This window comes from Chrysochloris asiatica, unplaced genomic scaffold (assembly GCF_000296735.1).
Source record: "Chrysochloris asiatica unplaced genomic scaffold, ChrAsi1.0 scaffold00194, whole genome shotgun sequence".
Classification (NCBI taxonomy): domain Eukaryota; kingdom Metazoa; phylum Chordata; class Mammalia; order Afrosoricida; family Chrysochloridae; genus Chrysochloris; species Chrysochloris asiatica.
The window spans coordinates 653,894-668,715 of record NW_006408712.1 but is presented as its reverse complement, the minus strand read 5'-3'; the positions used below and the strand labels follow the sequence as shown (position 1 = coordinate 668,715).

The 14,822-nt window shown below is 41.8% G+C and overlaps 1 protein-coding gene across 1 annotated transcript; it reads right to left on the bottom strand.

Moving 5' to 3' along the window:
* Window positions 1-5,892: 5,892 nt before the first annotated feature.
* Window positions 5,893-14,180, bottom strand: LOC102819070 (putative uncharacterized protein encoded by LINC00269-like). The gene is made up of 2 exons (XM_006872366.1): window positions 13,946-14,180; window positions 5,893-5,993 (listed from the first exon to the last, which is right to left on the bottom strand). The coding sequence occupies exons 1-2, from the start codon at window positions 14,178-14,180 to the stop codon at window positions 5,893-5,895; spliced, it is 336 nt and encodes a 111-aa protein (XP_006872428.1).
* Between the last annotated feature and the right edge of the window lie 642 nt (window positions 14,181-14,822).

The window sequence follows — 14,822 nt, the reverse complement described above, 5'->3', positions numbered from 1 at the left end:
CAGGGCCAATAGTTATGCAAGATTAGACACATTTCCAGTCATTCCTCTACTTACAAATTATGCCTTTTTTTTTTTTTTTTTTACAAGTCTCAAGGTAAAAGATATAAATCTACAAATGATTAGACTACTTGTATAATGTTAAGCAAATTTGTTGCATTGTTTTTGTTTACACTTTTATCCTCACAATTAATGTTTATCCCCGATATTAGCTATTTGTTAATATTTTGGAAACTTGGTACTTAGCAGATGCTCAATAGTTATTTGATGTTTCAGTGAATTAATAGTTTAGGCATAAAAAATGTTATCTTGGTCTTCTCTCGACTTAACCACTGAAAGCTATATGCAATTTAAAGTGTTTGGTATCCTACCAGAGTCAGGCTGATCTAATATATTAATTTTAGCATATAATTATCATTAGGAATAGAAGTTCAGGAAAAAGCAAATCCATTTGTCAATTATTCCAGTTGAGTGTGACATTAGCCAATGTCTACAGAATGCAAAAATAAAGGGATACTCTACAATTTTTTTCTGATAAAAACAGTGATGTCATTCGAACTAGTAGCTCAGTGTTAACTCATGGTGTCACCACCTTCTCCCATAGCAGACCATACAGAACCCTTATTGTTGTTAGGTGCGGTCAAGTCAGTTCTAGCTCATAGTTACCTTGTTCACAACAGAATGAAATTTTTCTAGGTCCTGTGCGAGTTGCTGTTACATTTAAGTCCATCGTGACTGCCACTATGCTAAATCCATTTCATTGGAATCTTCTTCTTTTTTCACTGACCCTCTACTTTCTAAGCATGATGCTCTTCTCCATGGACTGGTTCTTCCTGATAACATGTCCAGAGTACGAGAGACCAACTGCCATCGACCTCACTTCTAATGAGCAATCTGTATGTACTTCTTTTGAAATGAATTTGTTGGTTCTTCCTGCAGTCCATGGTACTTTTAATATTCTTCTCCAACACCATAATTTAAAGGTATCTACTGCAAACCACAGAATCCTGGTGTGGCGCTGTGGGTTAATACGCCAGACTGCAAAGCCGTTTGAACTGCAAGGTCAGTGGTTCAAGCTCACCAGATGCTCCTTGGAAATCCTATATAGGGTTGCTATGGGTCAGAATCGACTCGACGGCACTTCACAACAATAATAACTGCAAACCACAAGGCCAGCTGTTCAAATGCACTAGTTGCTCCTCAAAAACCTTATACAGGGTCCCTATGAGTGGGAACCGACTTGACAGCACTTAACAAAAACAATAAAATTGAACAAATCTTTGTTGGAAGAAGCAAAGACAGAATGCTCCTTAGAAGCTAGGATGACGAGACTTCGTCTCTATACTTTGGACATGTCATCAGGAGGGATCAATCCCTGGAGAATGACATCATGCTTGGTAAGATGGAGGGTCAGCGAAACAGAGGAAGAACCCCAAAGAAATGAATTGACACAATGGCAGCCAAATGGGTTCAAATACAAAAACAATTGGCACAGGACTTCGCAGTGTTTCATTCCATTTTGCATAGGGTAGCTATGAGCTGGAACTGATTTGATGGCACCTAACAACAATAACATTATTTTATAAAATCTTTCTACATTGAATTACATTATTAGCTACACTATTAGCAACTGATCTGAAGCCTTTTATGATGTTTTGCCTTTTTTTCCTTCAATTACTACTTCATTATCAAAAATGTTATTGATACAAGTTCACAAATACTAATTACTACATTATTGTAGCTAAAACACCAAGAAAAATTTGACAAAATCAACCACTGTAAACACACTGGCAGCAACGAAAAACAATAGCATTGCTTTAGCATAACAGATGAAATTACTTGATTTGAAGCATCCTTGTAATTGTATGATAATAACAGCTCTGGCCAGAACACACTAGAAGGCTCAACAAGTAAATTAGTGTGGATTTTTAGTCCTGTCAGTATATTGATACACATAAGGTGAGATTACAAAATGTTTTTTTTGTTGTTATAATTACATCCAGGCAGCGATTTTTTATAAAGAATAATAAATTGCTGCTGGAGCACTGCACAAAAATTTTATAGACAATCATTTTAGTGTCCCTCCCTCTGACAATGTCACCTGGTTTGGTCTGCACAGGCCCAAACTAATGAATGAAAATGAAGTATTTTAATGCATTTCCTAGCAAATAAGTACAGCAGAAAGTTGTGTTTATTTTTGCCACACTGGTGTAGAGATAGAATCAATAGCTATGATAAAGACGGTTAAATGTCAAGATTTTAACGTATGAAGTTTGGTTTGAGGACATAATTTATTCCACGTCAGATCAGAATCCAGTAATAAGCAGCCATGCTAAAATGGAGTACTACTATGCTTTAAAATATTCAACATTTCAGCAGAAATGTTTGAGAAAGTCAAACCATATTCAAGTAGGAGAAAATAGCCACACAAGTTTAATTTATAAATCTAGCTTGTGACATAGGGTAAATAAATTCAATTGCGTTCTGAGATTATAAAACATGCCACCAAAATGAATTAGTTTCCGGATCAGGTAACGGAAGTAGGATCAGCCTGCAGAGGCGTGTCTCTGAAATAACATGTCCTAAAGAAAATCTTGCCAGTGGCATCAGCTGCTCCACGGGAGAAAGATGAGGCTTTCTACTCCCGTAAAGATTTACACCCTCGGAAACCCTGTACAGGGTCGCTATGGGTCGGTTCCGACTCCACGGCACATAACAACAACAACAACAAAGAAAATCTTGCCAGTGGCATCAAGTAACCCTACTAAGATGAGGAGTGGAGATCAGCAATCTGTCAAAAATGTGGGGTTAAAATGTTCCTTGGAAACACAGGGTCCAAGGGTTCAAGACCAAACTAGGTAACCTCTCCTCCTCGTCCACTGCCTACTCTCTTCAGTAGGACCTGTCATTCTTCGCGGCCCAGCCTTGCCCAGTGGCCCCGCCTCTCACCTGCCCTTCATTTTTGGCCCTGCCCTATCGCTCCTCTAGCGGCCCCGCCTTCCTAGTGGCCCTGCCTTTCCCTCCATGCGTGACTCCGCCCTCTTACTGGTCTGGCTTCTCTCTGCCCTTGCCTACCACGCTTTTGGCTGACTTCCCTGTTGTTACAGCCGCCGCGCCCTCCCCTTTCTTCTCCGTCATTCCTCAGCCTTATTGGGCCCCTTCTTCGGGTGTTCTATCGGGGCTCAGTAATAGATGACCCTGCCCCGGGCACTGCTGAGGCCGCGAGACCAGCACGCAGCTCACCTACAAGTCTCCTTTGTCCAGAGCAGAAGACCAGAGCAGAAGTCTGAACCCCTGCTCTTTCTCCTCTAACGTTCCCTAAGGACTAATTTATAAATATCTTGAATGCATTGGCTTTGCTTTTGTAAGCAGATTGAGACTTGTCATTTGGGACGAGAACAGTATCCAATTTGTTGTTGCTGTTGTAAAAGTGCCGTAGAATCGTTCTGACTCAGAGCGACCCTATGTAGGGTTTCCAAGGTGCAGCTGGTGGGTTTGAACTGTTGACCTTATGGTTCGAAGTCCCGTGCTGATCCTACAGCGTTGTTAAATGCCGTTGAGTCGGTTCCCTGTATAGGCTTTCTGTGGAGCAGCTGGTGAGTTTGAACAGCCGACCTTGTAGTTCAAACTGACTTTGCGGTCCAGTGCTTATCCTACAACCCACACCAGGACTCCATTAAGTTAACGCCTTACCTCTTACATTTTGAATGAGCCATCCTCTATACAGCAGGTCATTGCCTTGTTTTCTGCACTATTAAAAAGCAAGCAACCGGTTAGAACTTGTGCATAATTGACTTAGTATTAGATATTATATGTATCACAACTCATAAAGCAGATGAAATGTAAATGGCAAAGTGATCGTTAGTGTAATTGACAATGGTTACATTTCAAGTCATCAAAAACTATGGTGCATCAGTTTGCTATGCTGCCATTGAAAGTGTATTGACAAGTGAGAAAAGCAGGATGTAAGTTTTAGTTACAAGATAATTATAATAGAAAAGGGTATGAATGTAGAGACTATAGGAACACAAACACAAAACACTCTTATTACAGAAAAGTTGAAACTGATTCATCCCATTGTAGTGCCCTATAGAGACATCATGCTTATAAAATGGAGGCTCAGTGAGAAACAGGAAGACCCCTAAAGAGATAAATTGACACTATGGGAGAAGCACTGGGCTCAAACGTAACAATTTTGAGGATCACACAGAACTAGGCAGTGTTTCATTCTGATGTACATAGGTTTGCTATGAGCACCTCACAATAGAAAGACTAGCTCTTCTGGTTTCTGCTCTTTCTGTAAATTCCCTATATTGGGAATTTATATACAGATGATATATAATTTGTATATAAAACAAAATAACAAATGACCACAACATTACAGATTTTTGTTGGTGGTGAACTTTCTATTGTAGTTTGGGTGGAGTTTTCTGAGCAAATTAGATTTCCACTTAACAGTTTGTACACGTTTCATTTTGTGGCAATATTTGCAATCCCCTCAGTGTAACGGCTCTCTACCCACTTCCTCCCTGGGTTCCTCCTGTGTCCAATCGTCTTTCTTTCCTGCCCCTTCCAGCCTTTTGAGCTTTGTTTTTGAACAAATGCTGCTCTTTTAGTGTCTGATGATTGATTGTGCCAACTAGTATGTTCAATATAGTGATTTTAATAAAATAGATTGTTTTTCACATACCATTCCAGAGGTAGAAGAGTGACTCAGGCCAACAGTGGCTCAGCCTTATTACGTCATCCATAGACCCTAGTTCCTTTCCTTTGGATACTCTGTTCATGTTATTTTCTTTATTTGCATGGTTAAAGCTGAAACATTGCAATGCATCTGGCCTGGTGCCTTTTAACTCTGGGAAATGGCAACTGATTTATGTGATGCACTAGGTTACATCTATCACTTCCACTCATATTTCACTGTTGAGATAGATCTCGGCCACACTTACCTATAAGGGAAACTGGAAAATATGTGGTTTCTGAGAGTTCATGTCTGGTACTAAACTAAAGCATTATTAGTGCAGTTAAAGGGGATAACAGCTATCATTCTGCTGCATTCTCCCACCCTTTCCATTTTCTTATCAATGCCTCCTTCAAAAGAGGTTGTTTACTTCAGTGCTTGTTGCTTGTTAATACAAATATCTTAATTGATGCCTCATCCTTTAGGTCCCAGTTCAAATGATTTTTCAAAAAAATTTACCTGATTACCTTCCCTAAAGTATGTCTCTGCTCCCACCATCCCTGGCATCATTATTTTAATCTCAGCACTTTGTTTCCTTCATGATACTTTTCAGAGATTGCAATATCAACAATATGAGGGGACTTCAAAAAGTTTGTAGACAAATAGAAATAAAAGAAAGATAACTGAATTTTTCCATTAATTTTTGAAGCTCCCTCCTTTTGATTTCCTCTGGCTTCACAAGGGACAAGAAGAATCAAACTCAAAATCAGCCCATGGTGGAGTCCTGTGACGGGGAAGTCAGAGATGACTTCCTTCTTTACCCTATTCTGATGCCAACCATCTCTCTCCGCAGCACGTTGCTTCACATTTGGGTTTGACAATCCAATTGCAATGGTCACACAGAACACTTTATTAGCGAAATGAAAAGGCTACATACAATTCAGGATCAGAAACAATTTAAGATACGGCAGTTTTCCAATCAGGAACGCCTCATCTCTGCATACTGCTAGCACGACTCTCTCGCCTTAAGTAAGAGTTAGTCCAAATCTCAATAGAACTGTTCAGTAGCCCCGCCCTCCTTACGTCACCACGGCCTTCCTCTTGAGACGTCGATTCGCTGGGCGTGAGTTTACGCGCTACGCCTTCAGGTTTCACGCCTTCCCCCCCCAGCTGACGTCACTGAACCTCAGCCTCTAAGGCTCCCCTAGCGCTGTCTACAACCGCCGGGCGTGGTGGCGCGCGCCTGTAGTCCCAGCTACTCGGGAGGCTGAGGCTGGAGGATCGCTTGAGTCCAGGAGTTCTGGGCTGTAGTGCGCTATGCCGATCGGGTGTCCGCACTAAGTTCGGCATCAATATGGTGACCTCCCGGGAGCGGGGGACCACCAGGTTGCCTAAGGAGGGGTGAACCGGCCCAGGTCGGAAACGGAGCAGGTCAAAACTCCCGTGCTGATCAGTAGTGGGATCGCGCCTGTGAATAGCCACTGCACTCCAGCCTGGGCAATATAGCGAGACCCTGTCTCTTTTGCCAATAATTACTGATATATGAGATTTATAAAAAATTTTATAAACAAAACTCAAAAGAATGTAACACTTTTGCCTACTTTCAGGTGTGAACCTGAAAACCTGTACTCGGTTTTCCAAAGTATGGATTTAAAAATAAAAAAAAAAAGACTTAAGTATTTACTAATTTTACATTTGTCCCGCAATTTACATATCTTTTACAGTTAAAACTCACGAGGTGATTTAGAATAATCTGGCTTTTAAACTTCCTCAGCACTGGCCCCTCCTGGAGCCTCAGGAAAACGTCTTTGCTAAAGACTGCTATTACACACGAAAGTCAACAGGGGTTGCTCGTTTACTCAGCCAGTTAGAGAAAACGGCCACTCGACCATATTGCTGTTTCTCAGCTTGTTCCCGCTGCTTTCAATTACTAACCACAACCATTTCCCCGTACTGACCCCTCACCGCCTCCTGTCATGTGATGTCCTCACCTTCTTTCACCCTTGTCCCGGGAAACATTTTGCTTTTGGATGTTGCGGACAGATTTGACTAATCAATGTCGGTTTTTGCTTCCCCGTCCTGTGGCTTAAAACAAAACAAAACAAAAAAACTTACATAGCCCAGAACGACCTTGTGATATTAGAAATAAGAGTCCAGTGTGGGAGTATGCTCTCGCCCTGGATTTCGTCCTCCTTGATATTTTCAAAGGTAACAAACAGCACATAGACTCAGGATGGAATCGAAGTGCAGGGAGTTTAAAGTCCTCGTGTCTGTGAAGTAGAGCTGGCTTTTGGAAACTGTGTTCTTACAGTAAAGCCTCAGTGCTATCAACTCTGTCATCTTGGACAAGTCTCATGGTATCGCGTTTTTTATATGAAACAAATACATGACGTTTGAAAGAAGAAAATCTTTTAACATTTTCAGAAGTTTTTGATGGTCTGTGATTCTATCTTTAAGAATGAACTGTTTTAGTGGGTTACTTATTCGAGCATTTTAGAAGCAGTAAAAATTGATCAATCATTCATTCACACCAACTTGATGAATTATATCATTTATTTGATAATCTCTTTGTAATCTAAAGACTCTAAGCACTGATCATAGATTTCCAGTGATCTGTTACAGTGAAATGAGAGGTGAAGAGAACAATTTAGTAAGTTTTTCACAAAGTATTCCTTTTTTTTAAAAATTAATTTATTTTTGAGGTGACATTCCATTTTGAACAAAGATAACTGTTATCCCTCAGGTTCCTACCACCCTCAGTCTTCTCCACCACCTCTGAAACACTTCCGTTTTGTGGAACAAGCTGTGGTAGGCAGAAAAATGCCTACCCCCACCCCCAAGGATGTTGTTGCTAAGTGCCACCCAGTCAGTTCTGACTCAAAGAGACCCTGCATAGGGTTTCCCAGGAGCGACTGGTGGGTTTAAACCGCTGACCTTGCAGTTAGCAGCACCATACCAGGATTCCTCAAAGATACTCATATCCTCATCCCCAAAACCTGTAATTATGTTACTCTTGACTTTACAGGTATGATTAAATTAAGATGGGAAGAGTGCCTCAAACTGTCAGAGTGAGGTCAATGTAATCACAAGGGTCCTTAGTAGAGAGGGGCAAAAGTGTCTGAGAAGTGACTAAGAAAACCAGAGGTAGGAATCATGCATAACCACAACAAGGGAATGTGGACAGTCTCCAGAAATTGGAAAAGGTAAGGAAATGGATGCAGCTCTGCTGATCCATTTTGGATTTCTGACCTCCCAAACTGTAAGACAATTTGTGGTGTTTATTGTTGTAATTTTTTCACAGCCAGCAATGGGAAAATAATGCATGTCAAGGTTAGTCTGTACCTGACAAGTCTCTGTGAGGTCAGAAACAAGTCATTCCAGTGACTGTCTTCTTTAACATGTTTATACTTTTACCCTGCACAAGGATGACACACAAATTCATGAAGCATTCCATATTTTTTTGAGTCCTGATATGGTGCTGCAGGCTAATGTGCTGGACCTCAAGGTCAGTAGTTCAAAGTCACCAGCTGCTCCTTGGAAACCCTATACAGGGTCGCTATGATTTGGAGCCGACTCAACAGCCCTCATCAACAACAGGAGTCCTGGTGTGGCACAGTAAGATAAGCACTGGACAAATTCTTGCCATCCTGGCTTTTAAGGAACCGTCTGGCTATACTTAACAACTTTTTAAAAAGAAACTTTCTATGCTGACAATTTTTTTTATGATGGAAGTGAAGAGGACTTGAAGCACTTACAGATGAAGATCAAAGGCTACAATGCTCACACAGAATTTATAACAATATTCATGGTTATGGAGTTTATTAGGGAAGTGAGCAGAGTACAATTCAGGATCAGAAAAACTCAGGATGCAGCAGTTCTGCAGTCAGGAACGCCTCTTGTCTGCCCTCCTACAAGCATACCTCATTCTTATCTTAGGCCTCTCAGCCATGTAGTCCCATTGCTTCTGCCCTGCTCCAGCAAGTGTTATAAAGCCCCTTTAGCCAGTCTGTGAATGCCCAAAGGGCATGTTTTATAGTGAAGCCTCCTGCCAGTAGACACTCAGCTTTATTCAGTCTATGGACCTGGAGCTGGCAACTGCTCTGTCTGTCATCTGCAGCTGCTCTGCCACCGTTTCTACCATGGCCTCTATTGTTGATGCTTTTCTAGGTAGGGATCTCATGCTCCACTCATGCTCTTCCTTCTTTATGGTCCTGGGGTCATCCATTGCTGCTTCTGAGATGGCTCCTTTTAAACCTAGCTAGATGGCAAAACTAACCAATCCCAGCCTTAGAGTCCTGTACACCTTATTTGCATCGTCCCACCCAATCACTTGGTGGGCACTAAGACATTGGATTGAAAAGCCATATCAAGTAAATTCAAAGTAGCCCACACATGTAGACAGGCTGTGCCTCAAATTTCCTGGCACATATACCACTGGCATCAACTATTCCATGAATGCTACATTCATCTGTGATAGAGCCAGGCATATGAAACACTGACACAGCGTTGGCAAAGTGAAAACGATTATTATATATACAATGTAAACAGTAAACAGTGCAAACAGATTTTCAAAGGAGAACCACTTACCCTTTCCCTAATTACCCATGACCATTTATATGTGGATGGACCAGCAAGCTGTAGTTCAGGTCAGATGCTGTGTTCATGTATTACTGCCTCTGGCTACCACCACACTACCATGGGAAGCTTCGTGGTCCTGAAATTTCTCCTCTGTCGCTGGACTTCGTTCTGCCTTGCCTCAAAGGCAAGAAGGCCAGAGCCTCTGCTTCTGGGTCTTCTAGGACTCTGCCTCTAGCTCCTTCCAGGATGCCCAGACCCATATGACTCTCATTATGCTGCTTAAGGAGTCCTGATGTAGCACTGTGGGTTAATGTGATGGAACACAAAGTCTATTTGAACCACAAGGTCAGCAATTCAAGCTCACCAGTTGCTCCTCAGAAACCCAATACAGGGTCACTATAAGTTGGAACCTACTCAATGGCACTTAACAACAATAACAACAGTGTTGCTTGAGGGCATAGGGGAGGGGAGAATGTTGTCTTAGGCATACTTGGGGCCCGGTCCTGAATGGACAAAAGTTACAGCTCTTTGTTGTTAAGTGCCATTGAGTCAGTTCAGACTCAAAGTGATTCTGTATAGGGTTTCTGAAGAGCAGCTGGTGGGTGTGAACTGCCAACCTTATGGTTCACAATCCAGTGCTGATCCTACAGTGCCACACCAGGAGTCCTACAGATCTTCAGCAGCCAGTAAACCTCCTGCATGGAAGCACCCAGTTCTCTCTCTCCATGGGCCAGCAAGCCCACCATAGATGTGTCTCAGGTCTTCTTCCATGAGCTCGCCAGCCCACACATGCTATGGGCCCACCAGCCCACCATCCCTCTGTCTTCAGTATTATAGCTCTCTCTTCAGTGATACAACTCTCTTTTGGGGGTCTAGGAGGTTCTCAGCAGAGGAACCCTAAATCCAAAGGATGAGCTCTGCTCCAAACTCTTCGTGATGGCAGTGAGGCCACCATAAGCTTCTGTGGGATTGCCCTTTATATAAACCTAGCCAAAAATGACCAATTCTCTAGCTGGACCACAAGTGGTTCAATCCTGTTGGGTATATTTTCAAGCCATATTCTTCTTGGATCAACTATCAACACTCATGGAAGCAGCAGTCAAGAAATCAAACAACATATGGCATTAGGCAAATCTGCTGCACTTTTTAAAGTGTTGAAGAGCAAAGATGTCAACTTGAAGACTAAGGTGCGCCTGACCCAAGCCATGGTATTTTCAATAAGCTCATACGCATGCGAAAGCTAGACAGTGAATAAGGAAGACTGTAGAAGAATTGATGCTTTTGAGTTATGGTGTTGGAAGAGAATAATGAAAGTATCATAGAATGCCAAAAGAACCAACAGATCTGTGTTGGAAGAAGCGCTGCCAGAGTGCTCGTTGGAGGCCAAGATGCCTAAACTTTGTCTCTCATACTTCGGACATATTGTCAGAAAGCACCAGTCACTGGAGAAGGATATCATGTTTGGTAAGGTGAGGGTCAGAGAAAAAGAGGAAGACCCCCAGCGAGATGAATTGGCAAAGTGGCATCATCATTGGGCTCAAGCGTGGCAACAATAGTGAGGTTGGCCCAGGATCAGGCAGTGTTTCATTCTGCTGTGCATAAGGTTGCTTTGTTGTTGTTGTTAAGTGCCATTGAGTCTTTTCCAACTCATAGCAATCCTGTGTAGGGTTCCCGAGAAGCAGCTGGTGAGTTTGAACTGCCAACCTTGCAGTTCAAATAGACTTTGCAGTCCAGTGCATTAACCCACAGTGCCACACCAGGACTCCATCAAATTCTTCTGGTCTCAGGCTAGAAGGAAGAGGCCATGGTTTATGTAGGGTATTGAACTAGTCCTGTAGACTAGTTTCTTCTTTGATTCTTTGGTTTCCTTCATTACTTCATGTTCCATATGATTAGAGACCAATAGTTGTATCTTAGATGGATACTCACAAGGTTTTAAGACCCCAGATGCTACTCCCCAAACTCGGATGTATAACATTATCTTGACAAACTATATTGTGTCAGTTAACTGAGCTGTCCCGTGATGCTATGGTCTTCAGTCTTTTAATTCAGTAAACCAGTCCTCTGAGGTATTTAGATATGTCTAGGAGTCTCTGGGAGTCCTGGTGTGGTGCCGTGGGCTAGTGTGCAGACCACAATGTTGTTTGAACTGCACGGTCAATGGTTCAAGTTCACCAGGTTCTTCTTGGAAATGCAATACAGGGTCACTATGGATCGGAATTGACTCGACAGTACTTAACAACAACAGGAGTCTCTGACCATAGTTTTCTTAAACCTTTTGCTTATGGTAGAATATTTTCCAAATATAGAGATTTATGTATTTACATCTAGTAGGAGTCCTGGTGTGGTGCTGTGCAAATAATCCAAGAAATTGGGTTATATGGAGAAAAACGTGGCATCAGGATTGGAGGAAGACTCATTAACAACCTGTGATATGCAGATGATACAACCTCTAAATGTGAAGAGGACTTAAAATATTTACTGATGAAGATCAAAGAGCACACCCTTCAGTATGGATTATATGTCAATGTAAAGAAAACAAAAGCCCTCACCACTGGACCAATAAACAACATTCTTATCAATGGAGAAAAGATTGAAATTGTCAAGGACTTCATTCTTCTTAGTTCAACTATCAACACTCATGGAAGCTGCAGTCAAGAAATTAAACAATGTATTGTATTAAGCAAATCTGCTGCACAAGACCTTTTTAAAGTGTTGAAGAGCAAAGATGTCAGTTTGAGGACTAAGGTGTGCCTGACCCAAGTCATGGTATTTTAAATAACCTCAGATGCATGTGAAAGCTGAACAGTGAATAAGGAAGACCGTAGAAGAACTGATGCTTTTGCATTATGGTGTTGGAGGAGAATATTGAAAGTACAAACAAAAGAACCAACAGATCTGTGTTGGCAGAAGTGCAGCCAGAGTACTGCTTGGAGGCCAGGATGGCCAAACTTCATCTCTCATACTTTGGACATATTGTCAGGATGGACCAGTCACTGGAGAAGGATATCATGTTTGTTAAGGTGGAGCGTCAGAGAAAAAGAGGAAGACCCCCAGCGAGATGGATTGGCAAAGTGGCAGCATCAATGGGCTGAGGCATGGCAACAATAGTGAGGTTGGCTCAGGATCAGGCAGTGTTTCGTTCTGCTGTGCATAAGGTCGCTATGAGTCGGTACCAACTCATGGCACCTAACAACAACAGCCTGAACTTGCATTATGAACAAATTGATGGTCTATTCTACAGTTGACCCCTGGTCTTATTTTGATTAATAATGTTGAGTGTCTCCATCATTTCTTCCACAGATAAATTCAATTTGGTTCCGGTGTATTCCATCTGGTGAGGTCCACAACGAGCACGATGAGCATAGCTGTTGTTTGTGTTGTTGAAAAAAGGGTATTTGCAATGAATGAGTTGTTAGTCTTGCAAAATTCGATCATGAGATGTCCAGCATCATTCCTATCATCAAGCATCATTTCAACTACCAATCATTTGTCTTTGTTTTTAATTCTATATTCCAATCACCAGTAATTATCAATGCTTGTTGATTGTATAGTTGATCAATTTCAAACTGAAGAAGTTGGTAAAATTCTTCAGTTTCATCGTAGTTGGGTTTAGTGATTGGTGTATAAATTTGTGTTATCACTGGTCTTCCTTGTAGGCCTGTGATATTATCCTATCACAGACAGCATTGTATTTCACAAGATCAGTAAATCTTCAAGTGTGGCCCATGCCAGCTCCTTTGCTTTAACTTGAATAAAATGCAGTTAGTAAATGAATCAGAATCGCTAGGGTGGTAGCCATGAATTTGCTTCAAATTAGCTCCAGAGAAATTGTATTCACACTGAAGTTGGAAAACCACAGGGTTAGACACGCATAATTAACTCATAAATAATCTCTTCAAAGTTTTGCTTGGGATAAGTGTCAAAGCACCCACCTGTCTTTGGTGTGAGATTTTTACTTTTGATATTCTCTTTGAAAATCAGAAGAAAATTTGTCCTCCTCCTTGTAGTTATTTTCCCCACAATTGCACAAGTATCTTTAGTTCAGAGTTTTCTCAAAATCGAGAAATGATCTAAACAAATGAAATTAAAGAATTCAGTAGTAAATAAATTTTCCTTGTAGTCCTTACACTTAATTTTAATCTATTTTTCTTCCTTCTGTTTATTCTTGCCTTTCCTTCTGATATTCATTTCCTTGACCGAAAAGGCAGAAGCAAAGTGTGAATTAAGAGATGGGCTGGCTGTCCTATGTCGAAGTTCAATTAATACAGGGTTGCTATGGGTCGGAATTGACTCCACGGCACTTAACAACAACAGCAATATCTAATGCGCCAGACTGCAAAGCCGCTTGAAATAAAGGTCGCCAAAAATGGAATTTTTGCCATAAAGCTCTTCGGGTTTTTTGTCTTTGAAATAAGGATCATCCTTCTGAATAGTGTCTCTCAATACGGAAGCTTTACACAGGTGATTTTATGCAAAATATTTATGCATTTTATTTGGGAAGCGTAGCCTTACGAACCAACAATAGAACCGTAGTATTATTTATGTTCAGTTAAGCCTGTCTCCCAGTCTTTCCTAAATCCTTCAAAAAGTTTTACTTTTTTTTTTTTCCTAGCTATTCGGCGTGGGTGAGGTCGGTGGTTCAATACGCTATAATCCATTGAATGAATAAAACCCTTTTGTACGTACATTTCTCCGTTTCCACAGAAACAGAAACCGCGCCCTTTTTGCCTGCAAGACCTATTTGTCTTAACGCGCAGCTGGAGGCTCTAGACTCCGCCTGGAGCTGCTGCGCGAGCCGGGCGTGGTGGCGCGCGCCTGTAATCCCAGCTACTCCGGAGGCTGAGGCTGGAGGATATCTGAGTCCAGGTGTTTTGGGCTGTAGTGCGCTATGCTGATCGGGTGTCCCCACTAAATTCGGCATCAATTCGGTGACCTCCCGGGAGCGGGGGACCACCAGATTGCCTAAGGAGGGGTGAACCGGCCCAGGTCGGAAACGAGGCAGGTCAAATCTCACGTGTTGATCAGTAGTGGGATCGCGCCTGTGAATAGCCACTGCACTCCAGCCTGGGCAATATAGCGAGAGCCTGTCACTTTCGAGCTCTCTCCTGGAAGTAACTTTTCCCGCGTGAAGCAAGACGCAGTAACGTTATTTACACTGTTCCACTACCGCTGTATTTACCACTACTAAAACATGTGAAGCCTTCGGGGTGGGGTTTGTTAGTTTTTAAAATCTTCTTTCTCCATTATTATCAGCTGACCAAACTTTTACTGTAGTAAGTACTACCAGGAAACAAGACTAAGGTTGAATGAGAATACTACAATACTCCGCAGACCGCTCCTTTGCATAAAAGGACCCATAAAAATAGTAGTTCTTTTTTGAGGGTTCGTCTTGAACGTTGAGCATAATCATGGGACAAACGACACAGCTGTTTCGTCGTATTTCAAAATTCGACACCTTCAAGTAATTGGGTGGGTTAAGAGTAGTTAGTTCTCGACACTATTACAGCGCACCTGGTAAAATCCTTTCAACTGTGAAAATTGTTACGGCCAGCAGGAGTCGCTA

Coding starts and splice junctions, on each gene's coding strand:
- LOC102819070 (XM_006872366.1), bottom strand. CDS start 14,180: ATGCCGAATTTAGTGGGGACACCCGATCAGCATAGCGCACTACAGCCC. Junction 5,994..13,945: donor TTCTGTGGAAACGGAGAAAT/GTACGTACAAAA, acceptor CGATCGGCATAG/CGCACTACAGCCCAGAACTC.